We start from the raw sequence: 14,779 nt of genomic DNA, 5'->3' as shown, positions 1-14,779 counted from the left end.
TTCCGTGTTTCAGGAGTGAGATGTGGCTTGGTTTAATTTCAGCTACAGTTATATCTGTATTTTACTGGTGAACTGGATGCTTCTTTTTATGAGTGCCAAGTTCGAGTAGCAGATTTGCTATTTTTCAGGTTAATTAGTGTCTTGTAATACAGGCATAGTTAAAACTATTTTTATGTCCTTGAATATCTTTTGTATTTGGATCGTGTGGCTTAATGTGTTACGATTGTTGATCTTGAGCATGGTGTGAATGGGCCGTACAAAAATACCAGTCTGAATCACAATGTGTGATAATACAGATGAAGAAAAAGGTTTACCAGTTGCTTGGAATGTGATACTAAATTATGTGTAAGAGAATAATCAGTGATGTGTCATGATGCCTTAGCTGTCAGTATAGTTTTGTGATTTTTTGTCTGCCCTGTATTTCATAAAGCCTGTGCTCATATCAACAATTCCTGTGGTACCTAACAACTAATATAGAATTAGTATAATCCACTTGAATAGTAGACTTTGGGGAAATAACTTCGTATGAGTTTCCTGCACTGTGTTTTTGCTTTCTCCCTTCCCTCTTGTATGTCCTTTTGTCTTCACATTATAAAGTTCTTTGGTTAGTTTTTATTACCTTTGTGTGTGTGGCTACAGTGGCTGCACACCATAGTATGTAAACATGAAATCAGATCATGAAAGTTATCTCAGGTAACCGTTGCTACAAATTATTCAAGCTGAAACATAAAACAAGAAGACTTTCACCCAGTGTTGAGATAAAAATCTGTATACCCTACAAGTTAATAAATGGCAAAGCACTTGATTTCATCTGTTACTAGACCCGACATGAATGATTGACTCAAGGCACTCCTTCAGAGGTGGATTTTGAAGATTAGATTTTGATTTAGCGGTGAATGTTGTTTTAAAGAAGCCGGTGTAACTGGGATTGGTACAAAGTATTCTGCTTGAATCATCAGGTTTCTCAGGTACTTTGCATGCACTGATTGTAAGATAGCCCTTAGTTACAGAACAACATACTTACCTTTAAATAGCTGTGCACCAATTCACTCCTTGCTGTTTAACTGTTAGGACTAAATTAATTGCCAATTGAAAAATTTCCTTAAGATCTCAGTCTTTGTTTTAGTACAATTTACGCAGAAGCTGAGATTTTTTTTTTGGTCTCAAATAGCCCTGTAGCCTACTGCAAGGTCCAAAGTACTTCTCTGTTTTTTTCTAGTTTTTCATGAAGTTGTTAATGTGTTTCAGTTTTGATTGTGTCTGACTTGCAAGGATCCATTTTTCCTTGGGAGTAAAGTGGTTTGTTGCCCCAAGAGCTGCAAGAAGATTTGAGGGGGCCTTTCCCTGCTGTAGCTTGTATCAAGCTTGTGGCTTGGCTGTCTTGTTCCCTACCACCTTACAAGTAATTCCTTCACTAAATCCTTGCTTTTGTGAAGAAAATTATTCCAGAGATAAGCCATGCCTGCACATCTTTGTTTTGATGTCTGAAGCGAAAGTTTCTCAGTTAGTCTGCAGCCAAAACTCTTAAGTTACTGAATTACAAGCACCAACAGGAAAAGTAATGTGTTCATAACACTGGCATAGCACAGGAGTGTTTGGCCAATGTGAAGAACAAAGGGCAGTGATGAAACCTTGTGCTGGCAGCACTATTTTTTGGAAACTATGAGTGGCTTGCCACTGTTCTCACAGGACTGACTTTAAACTTTGACCTTGTGCTTTTTACCACTCTTGCTTTTGTTGTAAAATCTCTCACTGGTTATCATTTATGGCTCAACATAGATCCAAGTCCCTGTTTACAGAGAATGATTTTAAATGCTGCTTTGACTTCTCTTTACAAGATGTCTGTTTCTTTTTTTTTTTCTTTTAGTTCTGTGCTCGTGAGAGATAGGGAATTAACTAACTGCAATCCTTAAGTCAAAGTATAAGAGCACACCCTGCCCCCTAGGCTTTTAAATTTATTGTCAAGCTTAGATTTACAAACATCAAGGGAGATGATAAAATTTGGTATTTGTGCCATGGACTAAAGGAGATAATACTGTATATTTGCTTTTTCTTGTTTACTCTTGAAATATTTAAAGATGATAGAAGCCTTAGGATCCAAAGATTCAAAAGTTAACATTCTGTTGGAATAGCAGTTAAAAGCATTATGATGGCGAAGCAGTGGCTTTTGTAGTCTGTCAGTCTGAGGAGGTGGTGTTGATTATTAATGTTGCTTCTTCGTTTGTTTGATATCTTAAGCTTTTTCTCTGTTATTCCAAAAGCTGTGTTTGACTTTTTAAAGAAGTGAATCAGTCTTACACTTTTTGTAATGACATTCTTGAATTCTTCAATTACAGTTCATTATTCTGGCTGGTTTTTGCAGTCTTTATACTCTGTTTCCTGCGGCTTTTTCCCTACCTCTTTGTGATCCATTCAGTTTATTTTCCTCTCTGGAATTGGAATGATAATTTTATCTGTTATTTTTGGGTGAGGGAATGGAATCATAATGCTGAAAGGGGACATGCCTATCCCAAGCTTTTGTTAATTTCTTCCGGCTTCCTCCTATTTTGCCTCTGCCCCATTTTTTTAGCACCTCTTTTTATTAATCTATTTTTAACCAATAGCTTAAGTAGGGATAAAACTAATTATGTAAAAGCTGTCATGTCAGCCATTGCTTCCCTTGCTGTGCAGGTGTAGTGCTATGGGCAAAGCACTTCATGAAAGTTCTGCCCTGTGGGATGCCCAGTGGGGAAGCTGTTTAGCCAAACATGAGGAAATATGATATGTGATAATAGAACATATGTGTAACTCTGTGAGTTCCTAAAAGTATTTTTTCTCTTTTTTCCCAGATTCATCATTTTTGCACTTCCATGAGTCAGATTGTGACATAGGAGGATCGTCGTCTTGTGAATCTGTGCTTTCCCTGAATACAGAAAAAATTCTGGTATGTTATCAGGAATATAAGGTACAAGATAATTTTAACAGATTGTTGAACTCACAGATCACTTCAGCTGCATAACCAGTTAGAGTGAAGTTCAGGGAAATAAATGCAAATAGAATATATTAATCAGTAGGCATAGCTGCCCAAAAGGCTTAAGTATGAATAAACTCAAGGTGCTCATAAAAGTATTACTTTGTAGTAATTACTTTGTAGGGGCTATGCCTGAAAAAGGGGGAGCTGCATTAGTTTCTACCCAGATTAATTTCCTGAGGTTTACCACAAAACATGTGGTAAAAATAATAGTAATGACTTCTAATATCTACAGAAGTATCATTGTGCAAGGATGAGAGTTACAAGCGTCAGACCATATTTCACTAAATGTGATACTGACCTGACATGTGAAGAATATTCTAACAGAAGAAGAAGTAGAGGGGTAGGTTTTCTTGGTAGAGGGACCTCAAGAGGATTATTTTGGGTTTTCTTACAACACTACTCTTGACCTTTTGAGAATATGGGTTTGATCTTACATCTTCAATCCAGTATAGCTGTTGAAAATCTTCAAATGATTTCCATGTGAATTTGCAAAGTACCCTTGGCAAATTTTTAGAAATTGTTGACTATGAGGGAATGTATAAGCAATATTATAATTGGAATCAACTTCTCCAAAGGTGGCACTTGGAATTAAAACTACTATAGTGCAAATCCACTAAGCCAGTTATTACACTTGAATATTCTCCTTAGACTTCATCATATATTGGTCAGAAGATCTTTCTAGTCGAGTCCAACAGTAGCAGCAATTCTTTCTACCACAGCGAAATGTATACTTGTTGGGAAGAAATTAACCTGTTAAAAAAACCCCAAAATGATTGTTTCAAAGAGAGAAAGAATTAAACCTATTGGGATATGTTGCTTTAGTGAAAAATTCTCCTGTATCTTGAAGACAGTGACTGACATTTGTGTGTAGAGTTGCAGGGTGTTTAACCTGTAGCTGAATTCAGAGTTTGTGGAGGAAGTGTGAAACCACTTTCTCTGCCACTCCAACGGTTCTGTTACTCTGTAATGACAAAACAGATGAGGTAGTGGTTCTTGTGCTGTTGTCACATGCAGCTCAGTGATCCATAAGAAATTATTCTAGTCTATTTTGAGATTCTTCTGCTTGTGGCTTATTTTCCCATACCAGTGTGGAATCTTGCTATATCTTATCTTTGTCTGCAGACAAAGGCATTTAGATCTGTTTTTGTAAATCCATCAAGGAAGAGGTTGTTCTTCAGTTAAAATGTTGTGGTGTTTTTCCTAGTATTAATATAATTATAGAAGAACAGTGTTTTGCAGAGTTAAGTGTTAAAGGTCATTTTCTGAATATTACACGAAGACCATTGGAGATATAAAAATTTTGTGTTTATAGGTGCATACAGATTGCACTGTAGATTTAGTTTCCTTATAATTTTATCTGTTGAACCCTGCTCACTTTTGTGCTGTGTTTTTAATGGCTTTTTTCTGTAAGGGAAATAACTGCTACTCTCCATTGCTGTGGAGGTGGAGATATAGGTGGAGTAACAATTTTCAGTGTTGTGCTGTAATGTAGAGCTCATACATCACCTTTAATTGCAGAAAAAAAAAAAGTTTGTAAAATCCGTTTGTTAATCATTCATGCTTTCCAAAATACTCAAGTCCTTAGAGCAGACCAAATGTTTTCCTCATCATTAGATAATCAGGCCAAAAACTGTGCAATGGGAATTGACCATTTAACTTTTGCACTTTGTACATAAATTAAATGTCTCTGTCATGGACTCTAGTAATGCAACTACTTTTGGTTAGACAGGCAAAACAACTTTAAAGAAGGACGGTAGTGGAAATGAGCTGTTTACTTGAATTGAAAGAACTGAATGGAGAGAAATGTTATTTTTCCCTCTTGTTTCCTAAACCAGTTTGAAAGACCTATTGATTTAAATGAACATTTTGTATTTTTCTAGCATAAGCTACTCTTCTAGGCTTACACTTGTCTATGAAAAGTGCTTTTGGAAATAGGCAGCTGAGTATTTCTACATTTCTGAGGGGCTTGTCTTGGACAGTATTGGTTTCTATAGGTGTATTATTTAGGGAACAGACATCCTAGATAAGGCTACAATTTGAACAAAGTATAGAACTGATAGAATGTCATTGTTGAAAGGACAAGCTCTTCAGTATAGCATCATGAAGTTAAACTTTTCCATACTGATGGGGTGATATTCTTTTCAATGTTTATTATCAGTGGTTTACTCTTCTGCAGTACTCTTCCTTTGCGGGAGACAAAGGGTAATTATAGGGTAAACAGTATAAACCTTCATATGAAGTAAGGTGTCTTAAAAAGGCCTAAAAACTTCACCTGAAGTAAATACAATATAGAAACATCAGTCCCTGGTAAAATGCTGACAATGTTTTTCCTGAGGTTTGGTTACCCTTGTGTTAGAGCAGAAAACAGCAGCATATGACTGAGGAGAAGCTTCTCTCCCACTGGAAGACTGGGAATGAACTTGATTTCAGTTACTCTAGTGAAATCCCATTAGTTTTAAATTTGTGTTTTAAGGCATTCTCTCAAGGATTTAAGACATGGATTTTCTGTTAAATTCTGTGTTGTTATTTGCTGAACACTTAAAAATGTGATGTTTTACAGAGTCAAGCAAAGTTGCTTGCAGAGCAAAAACGATTTCCATTTGCTACTGATAATGACAATACAAATGAAGAATTGGGTAAGTTGTTTTATATAAGGTTTGTGCAGGTGAATGATGTGCTAATTATTAGCACTAAATGTTCTGAAAATTCATGATTGAAGTGATGCATTAAATTCAAATTGATCTTAAGGAAATGCAGCAAGTTATTTCTGGTCGTACAAAGCAAATACTTATCTCTGTTAAAATCTTTCTTGCTTTCTTCATTAGAATTCTTCACCATGTCTGCTTAAGCAGATGTTCAAAAAGAATTCTGATTAAGTCCTTTTTAACAGACTCAGCTACTTCCTGTTTCCATTTTTCTGTGATTACTGATGACTAAAACTGTTCAAACATCCAGAAAATTTTACCAATGCAATATGCTTTCTATGAAGCATAGATCTTGGATCTGTTTCACATCTCCACACTCCTCCCATCAAAATTTATGTGCAGCAGGAAGACTTTCTGAATTATGTCCTGGTCTACTACTTGAAGTTTCTTCAAAGCACGCTCAGCACAAAAAAATGGGGGCCTTTCAAATAATTGAGCAGGAAATATTTTTCTAAAAAAATGGAATTGCACTTCTTCTTCAAATGCAGTGCTATTACGAGGCAGCAAAGAGATTATTGAGGATGTGTGTCAAGGAAGGCAGAAAAGCATCTTTTATATAAGAGCAAAGGGAGATTTTATTCCGTTCTAATGAACTGAAAACAATAAAGGAGGGTTTTTTGACATAGTTTCTACCTTTATGGATTTATCCAGGAAAATTTGTCGGCTTAATCTCTTTTCATATTCCTAGACTACCTAGCTATGTTCATAGAATCCTGCAAAGAATAGCATCTATCCACTATCCATCTATCCACTTTAGTCCAAGGATGTTGTGGTGTGAGGAGCCTGGTTTGGTCATTCGTCTTTGTGCATATTACTTTTAACTGTTTGAGGAAAAATAGCAGAGAACGTATGGTGCCTTCTGCAGGAATGTTGGGACTGAAATACTTTGGCTAATGGGCTATTATTTTTTTCATAATGAAGTACTTGTATTTTTGTAATGTTAAAGGTTAAAAAATCAAAAAGATACTGTTTAAAAATAAGCTGATACTGTATCAGCTACTAGCTGTCAGCTACTTGCCATAGTTCAGTTCGGCATTTTGCCAAGTGTCTTGTATAAACTAAATACAGTCCTTATCAGAAAGACAACTGAGTGACAATATAAGTCTTGATTACTTTGCATCCTCCACATTTTTTCTTAACACTGGAATGGTTGAGTTGACTTTGTTTTACGTCCCAGCTTTTCTGTGTTCTTGGATTGGAATCCTAAAGATGATGCTAGTAACTGTGTAGTCTTGAAAAAGGATGAAATGGGGAAAATTCAAGAGCTCTTCATCCTGTCCTTCCCCTTGCCCATTTTTTCCCTTTTTTGGCAATACTATGTATTTGTGCCAAGTGAAGCTTTTTATGTATCGAGGAGAAAGCTTATATTGCACACAAATATTTCCTTCTTCATAACAGAAGTGCTCTGAGTATGAGACAAGCTCTGGATTAAATGCATTTCTCATTTCTCTTTCATTTAACTGTTTTCCTTTTTTTAATTAACTGTGCTTAGCAACACTGCCAAAACAATGTGGCTCTGCCTGCTTGAAAGATAAGTGTCTGTGTCCTGTAAAACATGCCTTTGCTTTAACTGACTTGTCTCTTCTCGTGTTGGAATAAATAATTAAGCTAAGAGGTGCCTCTTCCATTCTGTTTGGATGACTGCTAAATTCATTGTAAGCAGGGAAAGGTGAAATACTGCTTGTAGCTCCACTGCCAGCTGTTTGAATAAACTGCCTGGGGAAAAGTTCTCTTTAACTTTCATAGCTGTGGGCTTCAAGATACTAGATTTTGTTGGCAGAGCTTAGTTCAGAGTGAAGAATTGTGAGAGATTAAAACATGCAAAGTGAAACAATCTTGGGATATTCAGCTGTCAGAACTGAACTTCAGTCATGCAGGCACAACTATAGCTTTCCAGTCTTGTGATTTGACTGCATTTTTATATCATATGGAGATTACAGGAATGTATCTCTAATGGTCTGTTTCTTTTTTTTCTACTTCAAAATGGGGGGATGAGCAAGAACTTGAAAGCTTTTCTTAATTATAACATAGTTAAAGACTCAGTTGTTTTTCAGTTTCAATTTTATAAATAATGAAATCAGTTTGGTTGAGATATTTCTAGATAATTCAAACGAAGGAAAACCTTATTGTGAACTAAAAGTTTAGCAATATGTGTACAAACTAGTAGAAGTTCCCTAATCAAATCGTCAAAAAAAAGTTAGTAATAGCTAGGTGGCACTTTTAATTGAGAAAGCATCCAGGGCTATTGTATTGGAATCATAGTACCTTTCCTGATCCTAAGTATTTTAGAAGCAAACATGGGCCCTTTCCTGAACAACTTGTATAAAAAGGAAAAGAAAAACCCACAAACAAATCACAAAACCCCCAAACAGCTCCGAAGAGCACAGTATGAATTAAGTAATTAATGAATGCTAGGTTATGGCTGAGGGAAGTCATGTCTTTTTGGTGGCCATTCAGGAATCCTCTGAGTAATTTAATCTTCACTGCAATGTAGGAACTTAAGCAGTTTATGATTTTATAGTATTTAGTAGTTTAAAAAGACAGATTTTTTTTTCTATTTTATTTACATTTTTAATGTTTTGTTAGCGATTGCTTACGTGTTGATTGGCAACGGCTTATATGATGAAGCTATACGGCATTTTTCAACAATGCTGCAGGTAAGTTTTCTGCTTGGACCACAAAAAATAAGTTAATAAAAATATCCATTGCCACATATGGCTTTTAATAAAACAAATATCAAATTAAGGATTTTTAAATGAGAGTAATTATTCTACTGTTTGTTCATTTTCTTTTCCATCCAAACATAAGCATACTCTTAGAACTGGGTGATCAGTATCTTGGTTATTTGGTGAGTATTTTTCTCATCTGTAGGCATAAAGTTTTTATGGCACTTTGACCAAGAAAGCACATGTTTTCAGAAACCTGACCTCTGCAAAGCTGAAGTTCCTTAGATAGTCTGCTTATTGTGTAGGCTGAGATATTTTAAAGTAGGCTTTTTTGGGTGACAGCATGTTGCCAGTAACATGAGAAAAAAAGCTGTGACAGAGGTAATTTATTGCTAGTGGCAAGTAACACATTGCTTTCACAATGATAAATGATTTTGTATGCTGGCTTTATCCTTTTTCAATGGTAAGAATTTGATAAGTTTAATATATAAATTAAACATGACTAATACTCATATTGTGGGTGTTTTTCCTGACCAAAATAAAGAATTCGGAATCTTCTGCCGTTAAGTAGGAGGTAGTCACATTTAAAACAAAACCAGCCCCAACAATTAATAAGCTTCAACTAAAGATGATTTCAAAATACTGCGTTTTTATGGCTAAAAACCTGAAACGTCCAGAAGCATGGACATACTTTTTCATTTAAACTGAAGTACATAAATGCAATCTGAAAGCAATACTGCAAATAATAGCATGTATTTTTTCTTAAGTGTCATATGGCTTGTTCTTAAATTGAGTGGAAGTGTGGCAATTTAATGGAATTATTCCAGGGAATTTATCTGAGAACAAGAATTTTTGGGGTTTTGTGTGCTTTTATTTTTATTTGGTTCTTATAGGTGTTTAGTGATATTTGTCTTTAATTTGTTTTAATGTGAGGATCTTTTTTACCCTAATGAGAAATCCTGCTTCTAAAACCACTGGATTTGCATATTGTTTCCTGTCTTTGTTCAGAAGGAAACTTAATACAAGTGAAGATAAGCAAGATACGCCAACGTAGAAAGATACTGGGAGAAGTATTTATGTAATAGGGTACTTCTGCAATGCCCACATCTCAGTTTAAAGTATACTTTAATATCATGCTTATGGCATGAAAGGCTGTGTAGATGATTATTCACTCTGTTTTCCACAAGGCAATGTTAAATACATGTAAGTGAGCATTAAAACATTCAACTGAATAATACAGCCTTGCTTAGCTATGGTATTGAAAGTAGGAAGTTACCTACTGTTGTTGTTGCCAAATGTAAAGCTCAAGTCTGGCAAGCTGCCATCATTGATATGCCACATGTTTTGTCCAGGGTAGAGTTTGTTTCTTGGGAAACAGTTTGTTTCTTGGCAGATGTCCCAATTAAATAAGACCAGGCCTGTGCTACAAACTTTTGTAGCACAGCTGTGTTCCTTGCAGGTGTGAATACGGCGTGATTCCTGACTGGTTTTCAGGGAAACTGGCTGCATAAGCATTGTTGTGTTGACAAAACTGTTTTGCTGTGTAGTTCTTGAAATTTATATGGGAAACTGTGGTTGGAGCCAATTACATCAAACAAGAAGTAGTTTCACTACATAGCGTGCATCCTCCCTAAGTGCCCAAGTAGGAAAGTCACAAAATTAAATCTGACTCAAGGAGCTGGTTTGACTTTTGCAGAACTATTTTGGTAGAATACTTCTGGTTTTAGTTGCTGTCTGAATATAAATTTCATCATAATGTCACAATATCTTGCTCCCAAATTTTAAATCTCAAATTTAAATTGCATGCAAAATAAGCTTTGAGTGGCAAACTTGTATGTTTCTTATCAGTTCAGTAACATGAGACATAAAGAGTTACATAATTACCAGTAAGGTTACAACTAATGAAGATTGGGTAACAGTGTATTCTAATGAATACTGTGTATTCTAATGTAATATACACTGTGTAATAGCTTCTGGTAGGTGGTCACTGGCACAATAACTGCTCTCTATTTGGCTTTTTACCAGACAAATACTCCAGAACAATTCCATTAAATTGAATTGGAAGTTGTGAGCATATGAAAGTATGGATGGTAATATAATAAATTTGCCTGGCAGCTGTGATTGTTCATTGCTTATTACTTTAGATCAGCGAAAATTAAATACATATTGAAGAAACATAAGAACCCCCATCACAAATTAGTATTTTATTTGTTTGACAGGAAGAACCAGAGCTGGTTAGTGCAATTTATGGACGGGGGATAGCATACGGAAAAAAAGGACTACATGTGAGTAGATAACTTTTTAAATTAATACCCAACTGAATTATTTGAGTCTGAACTATAAGAAAGCCTGTAACAGGAATAACTAGACTGGTTAGAATTTGTTCAGTACTGCACAGACTCTTTGTGCTGTCCTACTTCCATGAGGAGTCTGTCCCTTGGCTGGTGCCCTGTGTGACATAGAGGGATGTAGCAGATCATGCTGCTCGGGCCATGGGTATGTTTGCTTCGTGTGATTGTGGAAGTGAAGCTGCACAACCTAAGTGTGCCAGAGGAGAAGATAGTGCACTGTTGTGAATGGTAGATAATGCAGCTGTGAGCTACAGCTTCTTCAAAGTTGCCTGTTAAGATAACAGGCAGTGTCCTGCCTCTGAGAAGACAGGTTTATGAAGTCCCACCGAATTCATCTCCACATCTAAGCTGTATTTGTAAATGGAAAAGTCTTTTATTGCAGCTTGGGAACATTGTCAGCTCTTCCAATACTGTAGGTTTCACATTGATTTGATAATTTATGCCTCTTGATAAGTATACCACCTTGAATTTGTTAAAAAAACAAATCAAAGTGAAATTACTTGGTGCAATACTAACTGCTCAAATAATTTCTTGAGCATAAAGAAATTTATGAGTAGACTATGGTCCTTGTTGGGCTTTGTGGCCAGTTGAATCATGATTGTATGGTTGCTAGAATTCTAGAAGAATGAGTAATTGAATAACTCCTTGAAAATTTTCTTTGCACAGAAGATTTAATTATCTAGGGGTGCCGACAAGAGCTTGGAGTCCCTCATATTTGCTTGTTTTTAACATCAGCATGAGTTTGTTTTCTCATTTTAGCTAGGTGTTGATACAGCTTCACCTCATAAAATTTTTGAGTGACACCTTCAAGACACAAAGAACAAAATTTCTTTGCTTTGAGATAGAAGATCAGTGAAATCTAATACAGAACTTGCTATATAATTACTTGGAATTTTTTCCTGAGTAACTACTTCCATCCTATTAATTAAATAACAACTTAATTGAGGGCAATTTAAAATTTTAGCTAGGCAGGATGCTGTTGACATCACCCCATTTATCAGTACTACTTGGCTTAAGTTGCAGACAGTGCTGATGACAGCACTGGTAGGTGTGTGTGCCTGTGTGTTGGAGTTCATGTGGAGGCTTGAACCAGCTTTGCTGCCAAGAAAGGTACCTCTGGAGCTATAAATCTAATAACTCACAGAGTTACATTAATAAATTATTAGAGGTGCAACACAAGATGATGTGAATGATGTTCAGTTTTGTTGTTTGCAGCAGGCAGGTGTTTTTTTCCAGCTATTTGCAGAATAGTGCATCTTGATGTTTTTAGCAAAGGTGTGAAGGGCTTTTAATATAAACTGTTACACTTTCAGACACTTAGCCAGTCTAGTTATCCTTCATCTTGAGAGTATATTAGTCTTAAGTATGCACAGTTGTTCACCTTGTCTTTTTTCTCCTTTTCAGGATATGAAAAATGCTGAACTTGCTCTGTTTGAGCTCAGTAGGGTGATTAGTCTAGAACCAGATCATCCTGAAGTGTTTGAACAGCGAGCAGAAGTGAGCATTTTTTGTGTCTTTTCAGACTTTCGGAGAAGTTGCAATTATACAGTGTTTCCAATTATATCTTAACTGATTTAATGGCTAAAGCTTTGTTCTGGGAACATTCATCCTTTCTTTTAAAATATACATATTTCCTCTCAGTGTAATTTGTGGAATATATAGTTTTAAAATAAGACAGACCATATAGAGTTACCCTAGCCAATGGAATGGCATATATTATATTTAAGTGTTCAGTTTTTGACATACTATATAGCAAGATCACTTTTGTTTAGGGAATTTTTTTAATAAAATGAATCAAAATATCACTTGAACCTTACTGTTTGCACCTTCTGTCACTTTAGTAAATCTACTATGAATACTAGTTGTTAAAATACGAAATTTTTAAAAGATGAGATGTTTTGGGTTTATATGCATGTAATTTGGGTGCATGTAATTTAAAAACCATTCCAATCCACGTATATTTTTTATTTTGAAAATCAAGTTTGTTTTGCTAACTGAATTACAGAAAATGGGTGTCAAGAAGCAGCAAACCAAGAGTATAAATATCAAAATCAACATACTCTATAATGATAGCTGCCATAATATTCACAGTTTTAATGCTTTTAGTGATGTTTCAGTAGATTTGGGAACATTGATCTAAAAATGGGAAAGGCATTCAAATAATTGCAAACTGACCATTTTCCATTTGCAGAATGTTTTATCCAAATAAGGCTTAGGAGAATACTTTAATTACATTTTCATTTGAATATGTTGAAATAGCTTGAAATTAAGTATTTTGCTTTGACCAACTTGTTTTTAATTTGGAATACAGGGTTTCTGCTAACATGGTGATGCTCATAAACACTGATAGTTTTGAGAAAGATTCTTTCAGATTTACTCTTTCATAGGGGTCTAAAAGCCATAATTACTGAAATTTATACTGGAACTTTCCAGCCTATTCTAGAAAATATTATTCTGTTACAATTATTCTGTTACAAATGAACATGGAAAATAATAATCTTCATATTTCTAAGACAATTCTGTTCAGTCTGTCCGCTCTAAAACTGCGTTTTGGTTTTATACTCTTAGATATTGTCCCCACTAGGACGAATCAGTGAAGCATTATCAGATCTCACCAAAGCTATTCAGCTACAACCTTCAGCAAGGCTTTACAGGCACAGAGGTACCCTTTACTTCATATCTGAGGTTAGTGGATTTTGGAGATTCTCTTTGGCTGTGGGGATATTTTTCATTATTTTGTTGATTTCTGTGCTAGTTGTTACTTTTGTTCTTGAACTTCTTTCCTATTTAGTTAAGAAACCCAAAACAATACAATAACAAAAGCCCTATTTCTCCTGTAGCTGGCTTTCTGACAGTTCAGAGGTGTTCTCTAAGTATTTAATTTGCAAATCTATTTAATGTGGAGAATCAGAGGACAAGTATCTTGCGTGCATACCTCAGATTTTTTGTGTTTCAGGAGTAGAATGTGGATAAAGACTTTTTCTTGATTTATAACCTGTGGCTGCACTTAATTAGTATTGATAAACAGCAGTCTGAAAAGGAAAATAGTTATTGCCAGGGCAGTAAGTCCTCTACATACTTAATAAAAAACACTTCTCACAATAAAAAATAAAAAAAAAACAAACCTGCAAAAATGCTAGCATCTCATTTTGCTATGTGATCTGTGTATGTTGTTCTTGAAGCTTTAATGTAGAATAAGTAGCTTTATCTTCAAAGATCGTGTGAATACTAGATAGCTGATTTCCTACTTGGTTCTTCTAAATTCACTGTTTGCTTCCAGCTATTTTTTCATTTACTTTACTACGTTTTATACAGCACTTCCTGTAAAAGTTGGAAGTGTATTGTGCATTCTTTGATGTTCTGATGGGTAGTTGATAATCATTGCTGCTTAGCCCTGAGACTGGCTTCATGTATTAAACAAAATTACGTGGTTTACTTTTATGAGAAGAAAAGTACATATACCTCTTTATTTATATTGTATTTTCTGTGTCATTTGAAATCTTCTTTTTCATAGGATTATGCAACTGCCCATGAAGATTTTCAGCGCTCACTGGAACTGAACAAAAATCAGCCTATAGCTATGCTTTATAAAGGCTTAACCTTCTTTCACAGAGGACTTTTGAAGGTAAAGCTATGTTAAACAATAGTTCCCATATACTACCATTTATTTGAAGTTATTTCCACAAAATATTAGAAATATCATTGGTGTTGGTATATGTATTTTCTCCCGCATAAGGAAGATTTTTACGGTAACAGAGTGCAAGCAAAATAAAAGAATTCCATTATATGATAAGTAAATACTGCAGTCTTGTTGAAACTCAGTAGATCAGTGATAACAGACATGTTTAAGGAGTGCTTTGAAAGATATTTTTATTTAGCACCTCTGCTAGTATTCTTATGATTGTGTTCAAAAATTTCAGAATTAAATGGAGATTTCCCTGATATTCATGTTCAGAGAGATTGTCACTGAGTGGCTTTTCATCCCGAGGTACACCTTAGCTTCCAATCAGGATTCAGGCTGCCTTTTAAAGGAAAGCTATACAT

At 35.3% G+C, this 14,779-nt stretch overlaps 1 protein-coding gene across 2 annotated transcripts in view; it reads left to right on the top strand.

Annotated features, from left to right (window-relative positions):
- The window catches only part of TTC13 (tetratricopeptide repeat domain 13), a 38,188-nt gene that overhangs the window by 1,167 nt on the left and 22,242 nt on the right, over positions 1 to 14,779 (top strand). For both annotated transcript variants that reach the window (XM_056486776.1, XM_056486775.1), the window contains exons 2-8: positions 2,829 to 2,923; positions 5,574 to 5,649; positions 8,305 to 8,375; positions 10,604 to 10,669; positions 12,140 to 12,232; positions 13,304 to 13,420; positions 14,250 to 14,360. In XM_056486776.1, the coding sequence (XP_056342751.1) occupies positions 2,829 to 2,923; positions 5,574 to 5,649; positions 8,305 to 8,375; positions 10,604 to 10,669; positions 12,140 to 12,232; positions 13,304 to 13,420; positions 14,250 to 14,360 (629 nt within the window). The remainder of the gene's footprint in view (positions 1 to 2,828; positions 2,924 to 5,573; positions 5,650 to 8,304; positions 8,376 to 10,603; positions 10,670 to 12,139; positions 12,233 to 13,303; positions 13,421 to 14,249; positions 14,361 to 14,779) is intronic.

This window comes from Oenanthe melanoleuca, chromosome 3, assembly GCF_029582105.1.
Source record: "Oenanthe melanoleuca isolate GR-GAL-2019-014 chromosome 3, OMel1.0, whole genome shotgun sequence".
NCBI classification, from domain to species: domain Eukaryota; kingdom Metazoa; phylum Chordata; class Aves; order Passeriformes; family Muscicapidae; genus Oenanthe; species Oenanthe melanoleuca.
Note: the sequence above shows the minus strand (reverse complement) of the source record. Positions and strands in the feature narration are given on the sequence as shown.